The 17,889-nt window shown below is 38.3% G+C and overlaps 2 protein-coding genes, 1 long non-coding RNA gene and 2 pseudogenes across 3 annotated transcripts; all 5 read left to right on the top strand.

Moving 5' to 3' along the window:
- The first annotated feature begins 190 nt into the window (after positions 1–190).
- LOC113109468 (protocadherin gamma-A11-like) lies at positions 191–2,804 on the top strand (annotated as a pseudogene).
- A 1,675-nt stretch (positions 2,805–4,479) lies between these two features.
- Positions 4,480–17,889, top strand: part of LOC113109733 (protocadherin beta-16-like) — a 59,442-nt pseudogene continuing 46,032 nt past the window's right edge.
- On the top strand, positions 8,367–11,062 carry LOC113109738 (protocadherin gamma-A11-like). Its single transcript, XM_026273481.1, has one exon. The coding sequence runs from the start codon at positions 8,373–8,375 to the stop codon at positions 10,734–10,736; it is 2,364 nt and encodes a 787-aa protein (XP_026129266.1). The 5' UTR covers positions 8,367–8,372; the 3' UTR covers positions 10,737–11,062.
- LOC113109757 (uncharacterized) lies at positions 11,083–14,694 on the top strand. The gene is made up of 3 exons (XR_003293011.1): positions 11,083–11,478; positions 12,316–12,348; positions 13,944–14,694. It is a non-coding gene; the product is annotated as an uncharacterized LOC113109757 (long non-coding RNA).
- On the top strand, positions 15,238–17,857 carry LOC113110374 (protocadherin gamma-A11-like). The gene has a single exon (XM_026274543.1). The coding sequence runs from the start codon at positions 15,464–15,466 to the stop codon at positions 17,855–17,857; it is 2,394 nt and encodes a 797-aa protein (XP_026130328.1). The 5' UTR covers positions 15,238–15,463.

The following is a 17,889-nucleotide window of genomic DNA, read 5'->3' as shown; positions in this document are numbered from 1 at the left end:
ATTTATAAGAGGCACCTAGTTAAGATTTTTGCAAGGTTTACCGAAACTTTTAGTTTGACAGATCATTTGCGTCCTGCTCTGATAAGTTCGAAACAAACTATTGCAATTCTTAGTTAAGGCTCGTAGGGCCGCTGTTGATCAACACAACACAACGCAGTCCATATGTCAGACCTATCCACAAATCCGGTGATGTCAGAGAACAGCATAATAAAGCCTGATGTCTCGAAACAATTACTTTGTTGGATGTACTGCAGATATATATCCTGATCTTATTTTAGTTTTCTTGTCGGGGCTGGGGTTTTACGTGTAACATCCTTATTTTGTAATAAATCCGTCTGATCTTAAGGGTCTAAAGGACGGGAAATGGCCAGCTTTGTAATGTGGCACGCTGCAGCGGTTTTAATGATCCTGTTTCGATACTCGGTGAGAGGGCAGATCAGCTATTCCATTCCAGAAGAAATACCAAAGGGTCGATCGTTGGAAATATTTCCCAAGGCTTGGGTTTGGATTTAAAAAGACTGAAGTCAGGGAAGGCGCGCATATTTGCTGGAGACAATAACAAATTCGTCGGACTGAATAAAGAGAAGGGCATACTTCTCACTGAGGAGAAAATAGACCGCGAGGCTCTTTGTGCTAAAACGACTCCATGTGCTTTACACCTTCAGCTGATTTTGGAAGATCCAATGGAATGGTATGATGTCACAGTGGAAATCATCGACATAAATGATAATGATCCGAGTTTTCCTAAAGGTGAGATTACATTTGAAATAAGCGAGTCTGCTGTAGTCGGAGCCAGATTCATGTTGGAAAATGCGATCGATCTGGATGTCGGATCTAACAGTCAATTGAGTTATTTACTGAAACCGACAGATCATTTTGTATTAAGTTTTCAAAGTCAAACGGATGGCGACAGAAACATGGAGATGGTGCTGCAAAAGGCTCTAGACCGTGAAAACAAAGAGCAGTTGACCTTGTTGTTAACGGCAATAGATGGAGGTGAGCCTCAGCTGACCAGCACTGTGCGAATAAACGTAACTGTGCTAGATATTAATGACAATCCTCCTGTGTTCAATCAAAGAGTGTACAAAGCCTCTCTTCCTGAAAATACACCTAAAAACACTGTTATCACGTCCGTCAGCGCTTCTGATGCTGATGAGGGCTCGAATGCAATTATAACTTACTACATGTCAAGCACTGGAGATGTAAATGATTTATTCATGGTTGATGGACGAAGCGGGAAAATAATCTTAAAAGGCTCAGCTGACTTTGAAAAGGCAAGTCGTTATCAACTTAACATGCAAGCACGTGACCAAGGAGGACTGTCTGATTCATGTAAAGTTATAATTGATCTCACTGATATAAACGATAACAAACCAGCAATAAGCATTGTTTCTATGTCAAACTCAATATCAGAGGAGTCTAGACCTAGCACTGTTGTTGCAATGCTAAATGTAAATGATCTTGACTCTGGGTTGAATGGCCAGGTTCACTGCTACATTAATGATAATATTCCATTTGCTATTGCGTCTTCCAGCAGTTTCTTTAGCTTGCAAACAGAGCAGGAACTGGATAGAGAGAGAGAAGCTCAGTACAATATCAGTGTAATATGTACTGATGAGGGAGTGCCAGCGCTCTCCAGCAGTGTCTCTCTCCGTGTGCAAATATCAGATGTGAATGACAATGCTCCTATCTTTGAGAAAAGTAACTATGAGGCATGTGTGCTGGAGAATAACACACCTGGTCTCTCTATATTTACAATTAAAGCCAGTGATGCTGATTGGAACCAGAATGCCCGTGTTTCTTATATTCTAGAAGACAGCACTGTTAATGGAGTCTCTGTCTCATCGTATGTGTCAATTCATCCTGACAGCGGACTGATTACAGCTGTGCGCTCTTTCGACTATGAACAACTCAAAGATTTCCACTTTCAGGTAAAAGCACAAGATGGAGGCTCTCCTCCACTCAGCAGTAACGTGACAGTGAAAATAATTGTTCAAGATCAGAATGACAACGCTCCTCAGGTTCTGTATCCAGTACAGACCGGTGCTTCTGTGGTGGCTGAGATTGTGCCTCGTGCTGCAGATGTTGGATATCTGGTCACTAAAGTGGTGGCTGTTGATGTGGACTCTGGACAGAATGCCTGGCTCTCCTATAAACTACAGAAAGCTACAGACAAAGCGCTGTTTGAAGTGGGTTTACAGAATGGAGAAATAAGAACTGTGCGACAAGTGACTGATAAAGATGCTTTCAAACAAAAACTGACTGTTGTTGTGGAAGATAACGGACAGCCGTCTCGCTCAGCTGTGGTCTCCATTAACGTGGCTGTGGCTGACAGCTTTCCTGAAGTGCTGTCAGAGTTCACAGGCTTTACGCATGAAAAACACTATGACAAGAATCTGACCTTTTATTTAGTTCTCGCACTGGCTGCTGTTTCTTTCTTATTTATCACATGCGTGGTTGTCATAATATCAGTTAAGGTCTACAGATGGAGGCAATCTCGCTTCTTATTACAGTCTAAACTGCCTGTTATTCCATACTATCCACCGCATTACGCAGACACAGGAGTCACTGGAACTCTGCCGCACAGGTATAATTATGAAGTGTGTATGACAACTGACTCGAGGAAGAGTGACTGCATGTTTTCTACACTGGGTGGGAAGAATGTCTTAATGGTGGACCCGAGTTTCGCTGAAACTATGAGTCACACAATCAAGAAAAATAGTTCTATCGACGATCTCCAAGTTCAACAGATGTCCGGTAAAGAAAATTGGAAACAATTATCTTTCTTTAACCTTTTAAATTGAATAACGGCTATCGTAGCACCTATGCATGTTGACTATTTATACACACAAATGTATAAAAACACTGTGTAAGGGACTACTGAAATTATCCTGGAAGTGCCTAAATGGGTTAATATTATTCAGGCTTTATATGTAAGTCGATATTAAACTAATAGCGGTTGTTAGGTATTTTATAACATACTCAGCATAAGATGCATATACTTGTTTTTTTCCCCTGTGGTGTAAATATTAAAACAACAGCAACTATAACAAACAAACAAACAAATAAATAAAAGATGCATTCCTAAACTTTATACAATTGGGATATTAGCAGAAGTTAAAATGTGAAAAAAAGCTATAGTTAAAATTAATATGGATTTGCAACAAGTTAGTTAAATAAATAAATGAATAAATAAACAACCAAGCAAGCTATAGATTGACTCAAGACTGTGGTGGTGTCCCTCATTATAATATTTCACCAAAAGTTTCCATATGTTGGAAGCACATTTCTTTGTGTTTATTACTTGATGTGTTGCACACACTGCTCCCGCTGTGTGTTCATGGTGTGTTCACTTCTCACTGCTGTGTGTGTGCACTTGGATGGGTTAAATGCAGAGCATCAATTCCGACTATGGGCAACTATACTTGGCAAATGTCACGACTTTGACTTTTGCTTACTGCTGGATTCAGTAATCTGGGACTGTATCGAACAGTAGACTAGAAGGTTGCACAGTTGCCATGGGTGCTGTTATAGCTATATGTTCATTTGAAGAGGGACTGGAAAACTCGTTTATAATTGTTTTGGTGTGCATGGCAACTGACTCGAGTATGAATGACTGTACTTATCATATAAAGCCTTAACTTTCTGAAACATCAGATTAGACAGAGTTTAACTACGCTGTTAAAAAAAAAAGTCCCGTTAAAAAATAAATAAATATAAAAAAAATTGTGACTGGCAGCTAGGCTGACAAACAAAACCGTAAAAATATCATATATATATATATATATATATATATATATATATATATATTTTTTTTTTTACTTTATTTCAATTAAGGTATTTAACATTAATATTAAGGGTTTTTATTTTTATTTTTTTTTATTTTTTTTTCTTTGCTACCAGTCATTTATCTTTTTTTTTTTTTTAAGATTTCTTATTTTTATTTATTTATTTATTTATTTTTACTGTGTATGATCACACATTTTATTCATGTTAAATTATGGAATTGTGTTCTTATTCCTACCTAAATGTATGCCAGGATAGAGTGTGTCTTTTTCTATGTACTCATTCTTTGGAATGACTTGGTTGTGAACAAATACCTAAATATTATGCATTGCCTTAAACATAGGGGGAAAAAATTATAAACAACATTGTGATATTTTTGATGCAGGTTAACAGTTGTTAAAGAGAATCATTCGAAAGAATTACAATTATCATTAAATAATCATAAAAACACAATGGCACATTGAAACCGTTCAGCACCACTTGTGCTGAACAGCGCCTAGCTGGATGAACGTCTACTACTAAGGAGGGTTATGGGCTTATAAATATAATAGTCACCTACGAAATTACTTATTCCATGAGTGATTATTTTTCACATAAAACCTGACTATTAGTCTTTTTTGTCAATCACGATATTATCCTGGAAAACAGATATGATAGTTAACATATACTAATAATTGGTTTTATTTGCAGTGTTTCACATACAGTGTCTGTATGTACAACAGTGGCATGCATTTCCTTACTTACACTCAGAGGGCCGCTGTTCATCGACACACAGCGGCGATTCCGTTTATTTCACAGACCCTTTCCTAGTTTCACACAGTTTCACGGAGAAAAAGACAATACGGCGGTCACATTACATTATTTTCATACACTACACTTCTATTCATCGCTCATCGTCGTGTATGGACTTAATGTCTACATTTGGAATACCACGTATTTAGAGGATACGGACTGATTGTTGTATTTTTGAAGCGTCTGTGCAGTTGAGACAATGCCTGGCACTGATGCAATGGCACGGCATTCTGTGATGTTTTTGATTCTTCTGATTCAAACTGCACGAGGACAGGTCAGTTACTCCATCCCAGAAGAAATGTCAAAAGGATCGACTGTAGGAAATATTGCTCAGGATTTGGGCTTGGATTTACAACGATTAAAGTCAGGAAAAGCGCGAATATTTACCAGAGACAGCACGGAATACATCGAGCTGAACAGAAACAGTGGATTGCTGCTTATCAGAGAGAAAATGGACCGCGAGTCTCTTTGTGCAAAAACAACTCCGTGCGCGGTGCATCTTCAAATGATTTTTAGAAAACCCGATGGAATTATACACGATTACAATAGAAATCATGGATATAAATGACAACGCTCCCAGTTTCCAGAAAAAGGACATCAGATTTGAGATCAGCGAATCGGCGGCTGCGGGTGCTGGTTTTATGCTCGGCAGAGCTTTCGATCCAGATGTAGGAACAAATGCTCTACAGAGCTACTCGCTGAAACCGAGTGATCAATTCCGGCTTGAATTGCACAGTCAGGCAGATGGTAGTAAAAACGTCGAGATGATTTTACAAAGGCCACTTGATAGAGAAACGCAAAACTCATTTACTTTGTTGTTAGAAGCGTTTGATGGAGGCAATCCTGTGCTCTCTGGCACTGTACAGATACGCATCACTGTGTTAGATATTAATGATAATGCTCCTGTTTTTATGCAAAAGGTATATAAAACCACAATATCAGAAAACGCACCGAAAGGTACGATATTAACAGTGGTGAGCGCGTCTGATGCAGACGAAGGATCCAACAGTGTAGTGACGTACTACATATCTGACACAGTGGAGAAAAATGTGTTCGACATGTTTCTTGTTAAAGAGCAAACTGGTGAACTAATATTAAACGGTCAGATTGACTATGAAAAGGTGAGCCATTATGAACTTAATATTCAGGCAAAAGATCAAGGAGGACTATCTAACACATGCAAAGTCATTATCGATGTTCTTGACATTAATGATAATTCGCCTAGTATTCAAATTCTGTCTAATTCCCATTCCATACCTGAAGGCTGTAAGACTGGTACTATTGTTGCAATGCTAAATGTTGATGATCTTGATTCAGGTGTAAATGGTCAGGTTCAGTGTGTCATAATAGAGAATATTCCCTTTGCCATAACATCTCAGTCTAGTAGCTTCTTCAGTTTGCAAACAGAACAGGAATTGGACAGAGAGAGAGAAGCTGATTACAATATCAGTGTAATATGTACTGATGAGGGAGTGCCAGCGCTCTCCAGCAGTGTCTCTCTCCGTGTGCAAATATCAGATGTAAATGACAATGCTCCTATCTTTGAGAAAAGTCACTATGAGGCATGTGTGCTGGAGAATAACACACCTGGTCTCTCTATATTTACAATTAAAGCCAGTGATGCTGATTGGAACCAGAATGCCCGTGTTTCTTATATTCTAGAAGACAGCACTGTTAATGGAGTCTCTGTCTCATCGTATGTGTCAATTCATCCTGACAGCGGACTGATTACAGCTGTGCGCTCTTTCGACTATGAACAACTCAAAGATTTCCACTTCCGGGTAAAAGCACAAGATGGAGGCTCTCCTCCACTCAGCAGTAACGTGACAGTGAAAATAATTGTTCAAGATCAGAATGACAACGCTCCTCAAGTTCTGTATCCAGTACAGACCAGTGCTTCTGTGGTGGCCGAGATTGTGCCTCGTGCTGCAGATGTTGGATATCTGGTCACTAAAGTGGTGGCTGTTGATGTGGACTCTGGACAGAATGCCTGGCTCTCCTATAAACTACAGAAAGCTACAGACAGAGCGCTGTTTGAAGTGGGTTTACAGAATGGAGAAATAAGAACTGTGCGACAAGTGACTGATAAAGATGCTGTCAAACAAAAACTGACTGTTGTTGTGGAGGATAACGGACAGCCCTCTCGCTCAGCTGTGGTCTCCATTAATGTGGCTGTGGCTGACAGCTTTCCTGAAGTGCTGTCAGAATTCACAGACTTTACGCATGAAAAACAGCATGACGACAACCTGACATTTTATTTAGTTCTCGCACTGGCCGCTGTTTCTTTCTTATTTATCACATGTGTGGTTGTGATAATATCAGTAAAGGTCTACAGATGGAGACAATCTCGCTTCTTATATCAGCCCAATCTGCCTGTTATTCCGTACTATCCACCGCATTACGCAGACACAGGAGTCACCGGAACTCTGCCGCACGGTTATAATTATGAAGTGTGCATGACGACTGACTCGAGGAAGAGTGACTGTAAGTTTTCTACACTGGGTGGGAAGAATATCTTAGTAGTGGACCCGAGTTTTGCTGAGACGATGCAGCGCACGATCAAGAAAAATAGTTCCATCGACGATGTCAGCTCTGCAGAATCGGTAAGAAAGGTCATGTTAGACGTATTATCATTATTATTATTTTTTTCCGTATAATTTACGGAAGAGACAATTAATATGGCTGCTGAAGTCAATAAATGGGCTTGAAGAACTGAACTATTACGTGTTCACGTCTTGTTTTAGGTTGTGAATAAGCCTACAGGCTATAACTTTCTTTCTTCATTTTAATACATGCATCTTGAACTTTTGCAGAAGTCACACTGTTTTCCCTATGTTGCTTATTAGTGTTGGTTCGCGTTATTAAGAATCGTATCATACAATTAATCAGAGAACTATAAAGCTCGGCATTGGTGGCTGTAAAGATTATAAATTTGTTCGAAAAGGAAATTAAACTCTTAAGTGTACATGACGGTCACACAGTTTGTTCTTGCAAATTGTTTCATGTGTTGTAAGACTCAGACGATTCACTTCTTTTTTCCTCTTCTAGTTCTATGTAGTCGAGATGGCGTTATTGGTAGACCAGTGCGTCACAGTAAGATTGCATTGGGTTAAGAGCAATATTTCGTTGTAGGCTGCTTGAAATAAATAAGCAGGTAAATAAAAAGAAGTACTTGAATTACTGGGAAATACGGAATTATTTTTGTACAATGTAGAGGCATTTTGACACCTTTCAGCACCACTTTTGTTGAACAGCGCCTCATGTGAAGTTTTCTCCCACTATTAAACAGAGCACTGTCATCTTCATTATGTTCTTTGATTGGAAGTATTATATTTTTGCTAAAATGCCTTCAGGTTTATTCTTCACGTTTGCCGTTCTGGTTCCAACATATTAATTTATTTTATCATCGGGGAATTCAGATGACTTGTTTTAAATTCGAGATAAATAGGCCTAGAAAACAGTACATGCCGCTGCTAAAATTCTCCTTAAGCATAAATATATAATTCTGCTTTGTAATTCATGATTTACACTCAGAGGGCCGCTGTTCGTCGACAAATGGAGGAGAAACTGTGTATTTTACAGATCCACCCCAGCATCACATAATATCAGAGAGAAAGAAAAGCTACCGTCTCAGATATTATTTTCTTGCACAGATTCACATCTTATATTTAGAAAAAACGTTGTCGAGTACATCCATAATTCAAGTCAATACAATTTTTTTTTTCTTTGTATTGGCTTAAAGGATATACTGATAAATTGTTATTTCTTAATCGATCTTCGGTGCGATTAAGACAATGCCTGATGCAATGATAATACGCTCGGTGCTGTTTTTGACTCTTCTGGTTCACATAGCGCGAGGACAAGTCAGTTACTCGATTCCTGAAGAAATGGAAAAAGGGTCGATGGTGGGAAACATTGCGCAGGATTTGGGCTTGGATTTACAACGATTAAAGTCAGGAAAAGCGAGAATTTATTCAAGAGACAGTACGGAATACATTGAACTGAACAGAAACACTGGATCCCTGCTTATAAGAGAGAAAATGGACCGCGAGTCTCTTTGTGCAAAAACGACTCCATGTGCGGTGCATCTTCAAATGATTTTGGACAACCCGATGGAATTCTACACGATTACAATAGAAATCACGGATATCAATGATAACGCTCCTAGTTTCCAGAGAAATGAATTTAGGTTTGAGATCAGCGAATCGGCGGCTGCGGGTGCTGGTTTTATGCTTGGCAGAGCTCTCGATCCAGATGTAGGAACAAATGCTCTACAGAGCTACTCGCTGAAACCGACTGATAAATTTAGACTTGAATTGCACAGTCAGGCAGATGGTAGTAAAAACGTCGAGATGATTTTACAAAGGCCACTTGATAGAGAAACGCAAAGCTCATTTACTTTGCTGTTAGAAGCGTTTGATGGAGGTAATCCTGTGCTCTCTGGAACCGTTCAGATACACATCACTGTGTTAGATATTAATGATAATGCTCCTGTTTTTATGCAAAAGGTATATAAAACCACAATATCAGAAAACGCACCGAAAGGTACGATATTAACAGTGGTGAGCGCGTCTGATGCAGACGAAGGATCCAACAGTGTAGTGACGTACTACATATCTGACGCAGTGGAGAAAAATGTGGCTGAAATATTCTTAATCAATGAAAAGAGTGGTGAACTAATTTTAAATGGTCAGGTTGACTATGAAAAGGTGAGTCATTATGAAATTAATATCCAGGCAAAAGATCAAGGAGGACTGTCTAATGCATGTAAAGTCATTGTCGATGTTCTTGACATTAATGACAACTCGCCTAGTATTAATATTGTGTCTAGTTCCCATTCAATATCTGAGGGATCAAAGTCTGGTACTGTTGTTTCAGTCCTAAATGTTGATGATTTTGATTCAGGTGTAAATGGTCAGGTTCAGTGCGTCTTAAATGAAGACATTCCCTTTTGTATTACTTCTCCATCTAGCAATTTCTTCAGCTTGCAAACAGAACAGGAATTGGACAGAGAGAGAGAAGCTCAGTACAATATCAGTGTAATATGTACTGATGAGGGAGTGCCAGCGCTCTCCAGCAGTGTCTCTCTCCATGTGCACATATCAGATGTGAATGACAATGCTCCTATCTTTGAGAAAAGTCACTATGAGGCATGTGTGCTGGAGAATAACACACCTGGTCTCTCTATATTTACAATTAAAGCCGGTGATGCTGATTGGAACCAGAATGCCCGTGTTTCTTATATTCTAGAAGACAGCACTGTTAATGGAGTCTCTGTCTCATCGTATGTGTCAGTTCATCCTGACAGCGGACTGATTACAGCTGTGCGCTCTTTCGACTATGAACAACTCAAAGATTTCCACTTCCGGGTAAAAGCACAAGATGGAGGCTCTCCTCCGCTCAGCAGTAACGTGACAGTGAGAATAATTGTTCAAGATCAGAATGATAACGCTCCTCAGGTTCTGTATCCAGTACAGACCGGTGCTTCTGTGGTGGCTGAGATTGTGCCTCGTGCTGCAGAGGTTGGATATCTGGTCACTAAAGTGGTGGCTGTTGATGTGGACTCTGGACAGAATTCCTGGCTCTCCTATAAACTACAGAAAGCTACAGACAGAGCGCTGTTTGAAGTGGGTTTACAGAATGGAGAAATAAGAACTGTGCGACAAGTGACTGATAAAGATGCTGTCAAACAAAAACTGACTGTTGTTGTGGAGGATAACGGACAGCCCTCTCGCTCAGCTGTGGTCTCCATTAATGTGGCTGTGGCTGACAGCTTTCCTGAAGTGCTGTCAGAGTTCACAGACTTTACGCATGGAAAACACTATGACGAGAATCTGACCTTTTATTTAGTTCTCGCACTGGCCGCTGTTTCTTTCTTATTTATCACATGTGTGGTTGTGATAATATCAGTAAAGATCTACAGATGGAGACAATCTCGCTTCTTATATCAGTCCAATCTGCCTGTTATTCCGTACTATCCACCGCATTACACAGACACAGGAGTCACCGGAACTCTGCCGCACGGTTATAATTATGAAGTGTGCATGACGACTGACTCGAGGAAGAGTGACTGTAAGTTTTTTACACTGGGTGGACAGAATGCCCAGCAAGCAATAGCCGTCATTTCAACGTCTGGGTTAAATATAGACCAGATATAGTCCGGCTATGTGTAACCCACTTTTAGCCCAAATAACATTTAATCTGGATAAATGTATTTTTTTTGCAAAATAACTTGTGAGATGTATGATATTCCATCATGTACGCAGAGTCTAACGTGATTACAAGTTGTTTGGTTTACTTTATTTTACATGTTATATGTGTAGGCTGTGCGTAGCCACGATTTAGCTCGTATTCAGACCCGGCTATTGTAGCCCACTTTTTGTCAAAACTGATTAATTGTATTTTTTTGCCAGGCAGTGCATGAAATGGTTAATATTCAATCATGTTCGCATTGGTATGATATCAAGGTTCAATACGTCATTTCACGGCATGGCAGATCACGATTTAGCTCCGAATTGGACGGGCTATATGCGGTCTGCTTTAGCCCACCTGGCGAAATTATTGCAATCTGGGCTCAGATATAGACCAGCGACCTAGAATATTAGTCTTTGAAATGTTTTCGCTTACACAGCTTAATATATATTTTCTGTCAAACATTCATACACAATCTACGATAAAAATATCTAATCAAATGCAATTGCATTTCCCAACCGCTAGATGGCACAATTGAAACACTACTGAGACATGTCTACTGGAACTAATGCCATTGCGTGACTAGATCACTTAAGCCAAATCTCGCGATAAACATTTCCGCCATTTTATTTTACACGAGGCAGCTGTCGGAGTGCAACGGGTGAGCAACAGTCTGAGTGAAAACCTTCACATTTCTACTTCGATCTTGTAAGTATGCGTGTTATTTTTGATATGTTTATTGTTTAAATTAGTTAGCTGTTATAATGTGTAGAAACCGTGACATTTTAACATTAACATTGCAGAGTACTTCTTTTCTCCAAAAAGTTAACGTTACCTTGCACGTGTTATTGCAAATGTATCTAAATTCAATGAATGTGGTAAGCATGAAACTATGAAACTTATCATTACTATTTTTTTATTATTATAAAGATACCAGTATTTATTTGTATTTAAATTAGAGTTGATTTAAAGCAAATTCTGTAAGTACTTTACATAAAATTTAACAGCAGCATAGTGCAACATGAAAAAAAAAAATAAAAATCCTCTCCATTTAATAAAAGGTAGTGGCAAACATAAAGTCTTTAAACTAGTTTGTAAATAATTAAAATATGCAGCATACATTCAGTTTTCAGTGAATTTGTTTCAGATATAAATTTGAATGCTGCTTCTCCATGTTTTGTTTTGACTTTGGAGATATAAAAGTAGCTGGCTACTGTCCCAGATGTCCTGAGAGGTCTGCTCTGGATGGTTCATAGTGCATCAGAAGATTAGAAATTTACTTTGGCCTTAAAATGTTAATTTAATAACCAACTGTAGTTTTTGGATATTAATTTTTTGACAGACAGATAGCCAGTGTAAAAACCTCAGAACTGGAGTGATGTAATCCACTTTATTTGATTTAAAGACACTGTTTATTGGAAATTATCCTGCAATCAGTCAACAAAGTACAGCAATTGAATATACAGAACACTTGTCAGTGACTACCATTAAATGTCTTGTTACCAACATTCATCAAAATATATATTTTTTGTGTGTGTTCAACAGAAGAAAGCCATACAGGTTTGGAACCAAGTGAAAGTGAGTAAATGATTACATGTTGTTGTTTTTTATTTTATTTTTTTATTTTTTTTAAGTGTCTATGCCTATAAGTATTTTTTATGTTTATTAGAGTTATATGAGTAAGTGATAAAGAATGATTTATAATGATAGTTCACTTTGAAATTAAATTTTGATATGTTTAAGCTTACCTTATGGGCATCCAAGATGTAGGTGTCTTTGTTTCCGCAGTAGTTTCAATTTTTATATTTTTAGGTCAAACTGTTCTTGTCTGTCAGTCATATAATGCAGGTCTATATGGTCACCACCTGAAAGAGCATGCACAGAGAAGTCCAAATTAAACAATTCCCCACCATACACACTGATAGCCTAAGACACGAAACGAGCGGTTTGTGTCAGAAAACGAACAGTATTTATATCGTTTTACCTCTTATAACACAGCAACGTCGAAGTGATCTGAGGGCGCGCGTGCTTCGGTGTGTGTGCATTCTGGGCTGGCTTAGTCTAAGTGCGGCGCTTGCGCAAATTAAGCCAGAACGCGGACGCATCACACACCTGGAAGCACGCGAGCCCTCATATCACTTGGACGTGGCTGTGTACAAGAGGTAAAAACGATATAAATACTGTTCATTTTCTCACACAGACTGCTCGTTTCGTGTCTTAGTCCATCAATGTGTACTTACAATGGGGAATTGTTTAATTTGGACTTCTCTGTGCATGGCCTTTTTAGGTGGTGACCATAGACCTGCATTATATGACTGACAGACAAGAATAGTTTGACCTAAAAAATTGAAACTACTGCGGAAACAAAGACACCTACATCTTGGACGTTCTTAAGGTAAGCTAAAACATACCAAAATTTAATTTCGAAGTGAACTATCCCTTTAAACTTGAGGGGAAGAACTAAAGTAGAAATGAAAATAAAATCTGTTTTCACCTTCATTAGAATGATAATTTAAAAAAATACTGTATTTCAGTTTCAAAACACATTATGGTAGTAGTCAGACATGTCTTGGGATAACAGTGTTACATAATCAATTATAATGTTAATTTTATTTCCATATTCAGAAGTTATGGATCCCAAATATCTAAGAGAATGGCGACGCTTGAGAGATCGAGTTAATGCTCTCGCTGAAAATTAATAGGTCATTTTCATTGCCATTTAAGTGAAATTACAGAACTTGCATATATGAGCTTGATAAAAATGAACATTCGAGAAGAAAATGTCAGATATATATGTATATGTGTGTGTCTATATAGCCTATATATATATATATATATATATATATATATATATATATATATATATATATATATATATATATATATATATATATATATATGCATGCCTTGTACAGAATTGTTCAATACGCGTATCGTTACACGCCGTATTGCATCACCACTAAGCAAGCAAAAATGTTCAATTATTGATATTAATTATAATATTGATATAAATTATTGTCTATATTGATATAAATTATATAGTCTCAATCTATATTCTGTTAACTCTATCTATTAAATCATCCTAGCAAAAGTGATTGACTAATTAGTTAAAAAGGATTGTCAACAATGTTTTTTTTTTGAGCAATAATTCTTTCCTTTTTCTCATTTGGCAGACGCAGTGATGACCAGCTTTCCATCAGCTATGGAATGTGAAATAAAAAATGCTATTTCTAATCATTTCAAACAAGCACCAGGGAGGGCAGGGGGTGGGGGTTATGTATCTAAAGTAAACAGTTAATTCTTAAAAATTAATTGTTTTACATATTTTTCCAATGTTTTATTTGTTCATTTTTATGTTTGAATGTTGTCCAAGTTGTTGTTGTCTATATAATTGTTCAAAATAAATCCCTTTATATTCAATTAGTTTGGATGGATTTTAATTTATGAGAACCTGTTATATTTGAGTGAAAAGAATCCTTATGCCTCATTTTGTTGTCTATTACATGTATATGTAGTGTAATGGATGACTAGTCTATTCTTGGGCTATGGTTAGACGTCTATTAGATTTTCACTGACAGCCCAAAATCAGCCTTGTTTTAGCCTAGACCCATATTGCCTGTCTATTAGACGTATGTAGTTGTTTAGCGGTCTAATTGATGACTAGTCTATTCTTGGGCTATGTTTAGACGTCTATTGGACGTATAAATATAGTCGTTCAATAGCTGTCTGATTGTCTATTCTTGGGCTATGGTTAGACATCTATTAGACGTATATATGTAGTCATTTAATAGCTGTCTATTCTTGGGGTATGTTTAGACGTCTATTAGATTTTCACTGACAGCCCAAAATTAGCCTCGATTTAGCCTAGACGTCTCGGCTGTGTTTAGACGGCTATTAGACGTCTATTAGACGCAAAATTGCTTGCTGGGTGCTTTAATGATGGACCCGAGTTTCACTGAGACGATGCATCGCGCAATGAAGAAAAATAACGGTTTGGAAAGTGAGAGTTTGACATCGGTAAGAACAATGCTTTATACAGTACAAAATAAACAAAATCAAAATTTTCAATAAAATGAGTAGACAATAATAATTAAAAAAAATATATATATATATAAAAAGAATTTGACACGATCTCTATTTGTAATCGTCATGGTAAAATACCAATTTAGATTACCTTCAGCACCACATATTGGACAGTGACATATGGACAGTGCACTTAGCAAACGGCCTAAAATTATTTCTTCATTTATTAAGAGTAACTAGATTTTTTAAAATAGCATTATTATGATTAGTCTTTATTTTTTACTATCTTTACTGTTTTTCGATTTAAAAAGTACTACCTTTTTTTCTTCTTTTTTTGTGAGCTGTTTTATTTTATGAGCTGTGATTTTATTTGTAGTGCTCGGTTTAGACTCACAGGGCCGCTGTTTGTCAACGTAGCACTTTGTATGTGTGTATTTTAAACCCTGCTCCATCATCCCATATTCAGAGAGAAAGGACAGAAGGAAACGCTTTCAGATCGCTCATTATTGTCAAGTGTCTTGAGAAAAAGTGACATTTTGTACTTAGTGTAATTAAATCATTCTGACTTTACTATATCCCCATTACAAGACGAATCTTCGATGGTGGAAACCCTTTTATTTCACTGTGGTTTGTCGGTGATATCGAGGGAGGAAATCTACATTGTGTCGTGATGTGGTATTCGGTATTGTTTTCCGTCGTCCTGCTTCATTCGGCAAGAGGACAAGTCAGTTACTCCATTCCAGAAGAAATGTCTAAAGGCTCAATTGTGGGGAATATCGCGCAGGATTTGGGCTTGGATTTACAACGGTTGAGGTCAGGAAAAGCACGAATATATACAGGCGACAGTACTGAATATATTGGTCTCATTAAAGACACTGGTTTGCTCTTCATCAAAGAGAAAATGGATCGCGAGTCTCTTTGTGCAAAAACGACCCCATGCGCTTTGCATCTTCAGATGATTTTGGAAAACCCCATGGAATTATACACGATTACGGTTGAAATTATGGATATAAACGATAATCCACCCACTTTCCAGAAAAGGCGAATTGAGTTTGAAATTAGCGAATCGGCTGTAACAGGCGCAAGATTCATGTTAGAAAGAGCTATGGATGCGGATGTAGGAATTAATGGTCTCCAAAGCTATTCTCTTAAACCAACTGACAATTTTATGATTGAACTGCACAGCAAAGAAAGCGGAGATAAAAACGTTGAGATGGTTTTGCAGAGATCACTTGATAGAGAAAAGAAAGGTGTGCTTAAGTTATTGTTAACCGCTTTTGATGGCGGCGATCCGCAGTTATCTGGAACTGTTCAAATACATGTTACTGTATTAGATGTTAATGATAATGCTCCTGTGTTTACGCAGAAGGTATATAAAGCCATTTTAACTGAAAATGCTCCAAAAGGGACTAAACTGACCACAGTCAGTGCCACTGATGCAGACGAGGGATCTAATGGTCATGTGACGTACAACATTGCAAGCACTGATGAAACAGGAGAAAACCTGTTTATTTTTGACCAGCATAGTGGCGAGGTAACTTTAAATGGGCTTGTTGACTTTGAAAAAGCAAATCATTATGAGCTTGATGTCCAGGCTAAAGATCTAGGGGGCCTTTCTGATTCATGTAAGCTGATTATTAATGTGTTGGACATTAATGATAACAAACCAGTGATAAGCTTACTCTCTATGTCAAACTCTGTGTCTGAGGACTCCACTCCTGGTACAGTTGTTGCTATGATGAAAGTAGATGATGCAGACTCAGGTGTGAATGGCCAGATTCATTGCATGATAAATGACAATATTCCATTTGCTCTTATATCATCATCCAGTAATTTCATCAGCCTGCGTATAGAGCAGCAACTGGACAGAGAGAGAGATGCTGCATACAATATCAGTGTCACATGCTCTGATCAGGGAGTGCCTGCGCTCTCCAGCAATGCCTCTCTGTCTTTACAAATTTCAGATGTGAATGACAATGCTCCTGTCTTTGAGAAAAGTCACTATGAGGCCTGTGTCCTGGAGAATAACACACCTGGTCTCTCTATATTTACCGTTAAAGCCAGTGATGCTGATTGGAACCAGAATGCCCGTGTTTCTTATATTCTAGAAGACAGCACTGTTAATGGAGTCTCTGTCTCATCATATGTGTCAATTCATCCCGACAGCGGACTGATTACAGCTGTTCGCTCTTTTGACTATGAACAGTTGAAAGATTTCCACTTCCGGGTAAAAGCACAAGATGGAGGCTCTCCTCCGCTCAGCAGTAACGTGACTGTAAACATTATAATCCAAGATCAGAATGACAACGCTCCTCAGATTCTGTATCCAGTACAGACCGGTGCTTCTGTGGTGGCTGAGATTGTGCCTCGTGCTGCAGATGTTGGATATCTGGTCACTAAAGTGGTGGCTGTTGATGTGGACTCTGGACAGAATTCCTGGCTCTCCTATAAACTACAGAAAGCTACAGACAGAGCGCTGTTTGAAGTGGGTTTACAGAATGGAGAAATAAGAACTGTGCGACAAGTGACTGATAAAGATGCTGTCAAACAAAAACTGACTGTTGTTGTGGAAGATAACGGACAGCCGTCTCGCTCAGCTGTGGTCTCCATTAACGTGGCTGTGGCTGACAGCTTTCCTGAAGTGCTGTCAGAGTTCACAGACTTTACGCATGAAAAACAGTATGACGACACTTTGACTTTTTATTTAATCTTGGCTCTCGCAGTGGTCTCCCTGCTCTTTATGGTCTCAGTTATATCAATCATTTCAGTAAAAATCTACAGATGGAGGCAGAACAAGCTATTTTATAAATCTGGGGCAAATCTTCCTGTAATTCCATATTATCCTCCAGTCTACCCAGACGGCACATTACAGCATGTGTATAATTATGAAATGTGTGGAACCACTGATTCAAGGATGAGTGACATGAAGTTTGTCAGGCCCTACAGTCAGAACACACTGGTGAGCCAGAGTCGTATGGGAACAGTTCAGAGAGAAAAGAAGGAACAGGAGGTTGATGATCTGACTTTAGAGGTGAGACCTTGTTTGACCTTCTATAATGTGTGATTCAGGCCTTGATATCATGTATGTACTCACTA

Source organism: Carassius auratus, chromosome 10 (assembly GCF_003368295.1).
Source record: "Carassius auratus strain Wakin chromosome 10, ASM336829v1, whole genome shotgun sequence".
NCBI lineage: Eukaryota > Metazoa > Chordata > Actinopteri > Cypriniformes > Cyprinidae > Carassius > Carassius auratus.
This window is presented reverse-complemented; position numbering and strand designations above follow the sequence as displayed.

What these genes read in the sequence shown, in the direction of transcription:
- LOC113110374 (XM_026274543.1), top strand. Translation starts at nt 15,464, where the DNA reads ATGTGGTATTCGGTATTGTTTTCCGTCGTCCTGCTTCATTCGGCAAGA.
- LOC113109738 (XM_026273481.1), top strand. Translation starts at nt 8,373, where the DNA reads ATGCCTGATGCAATGATAATACGCTCGGTGCTGTTTTTGACTCTTCTG.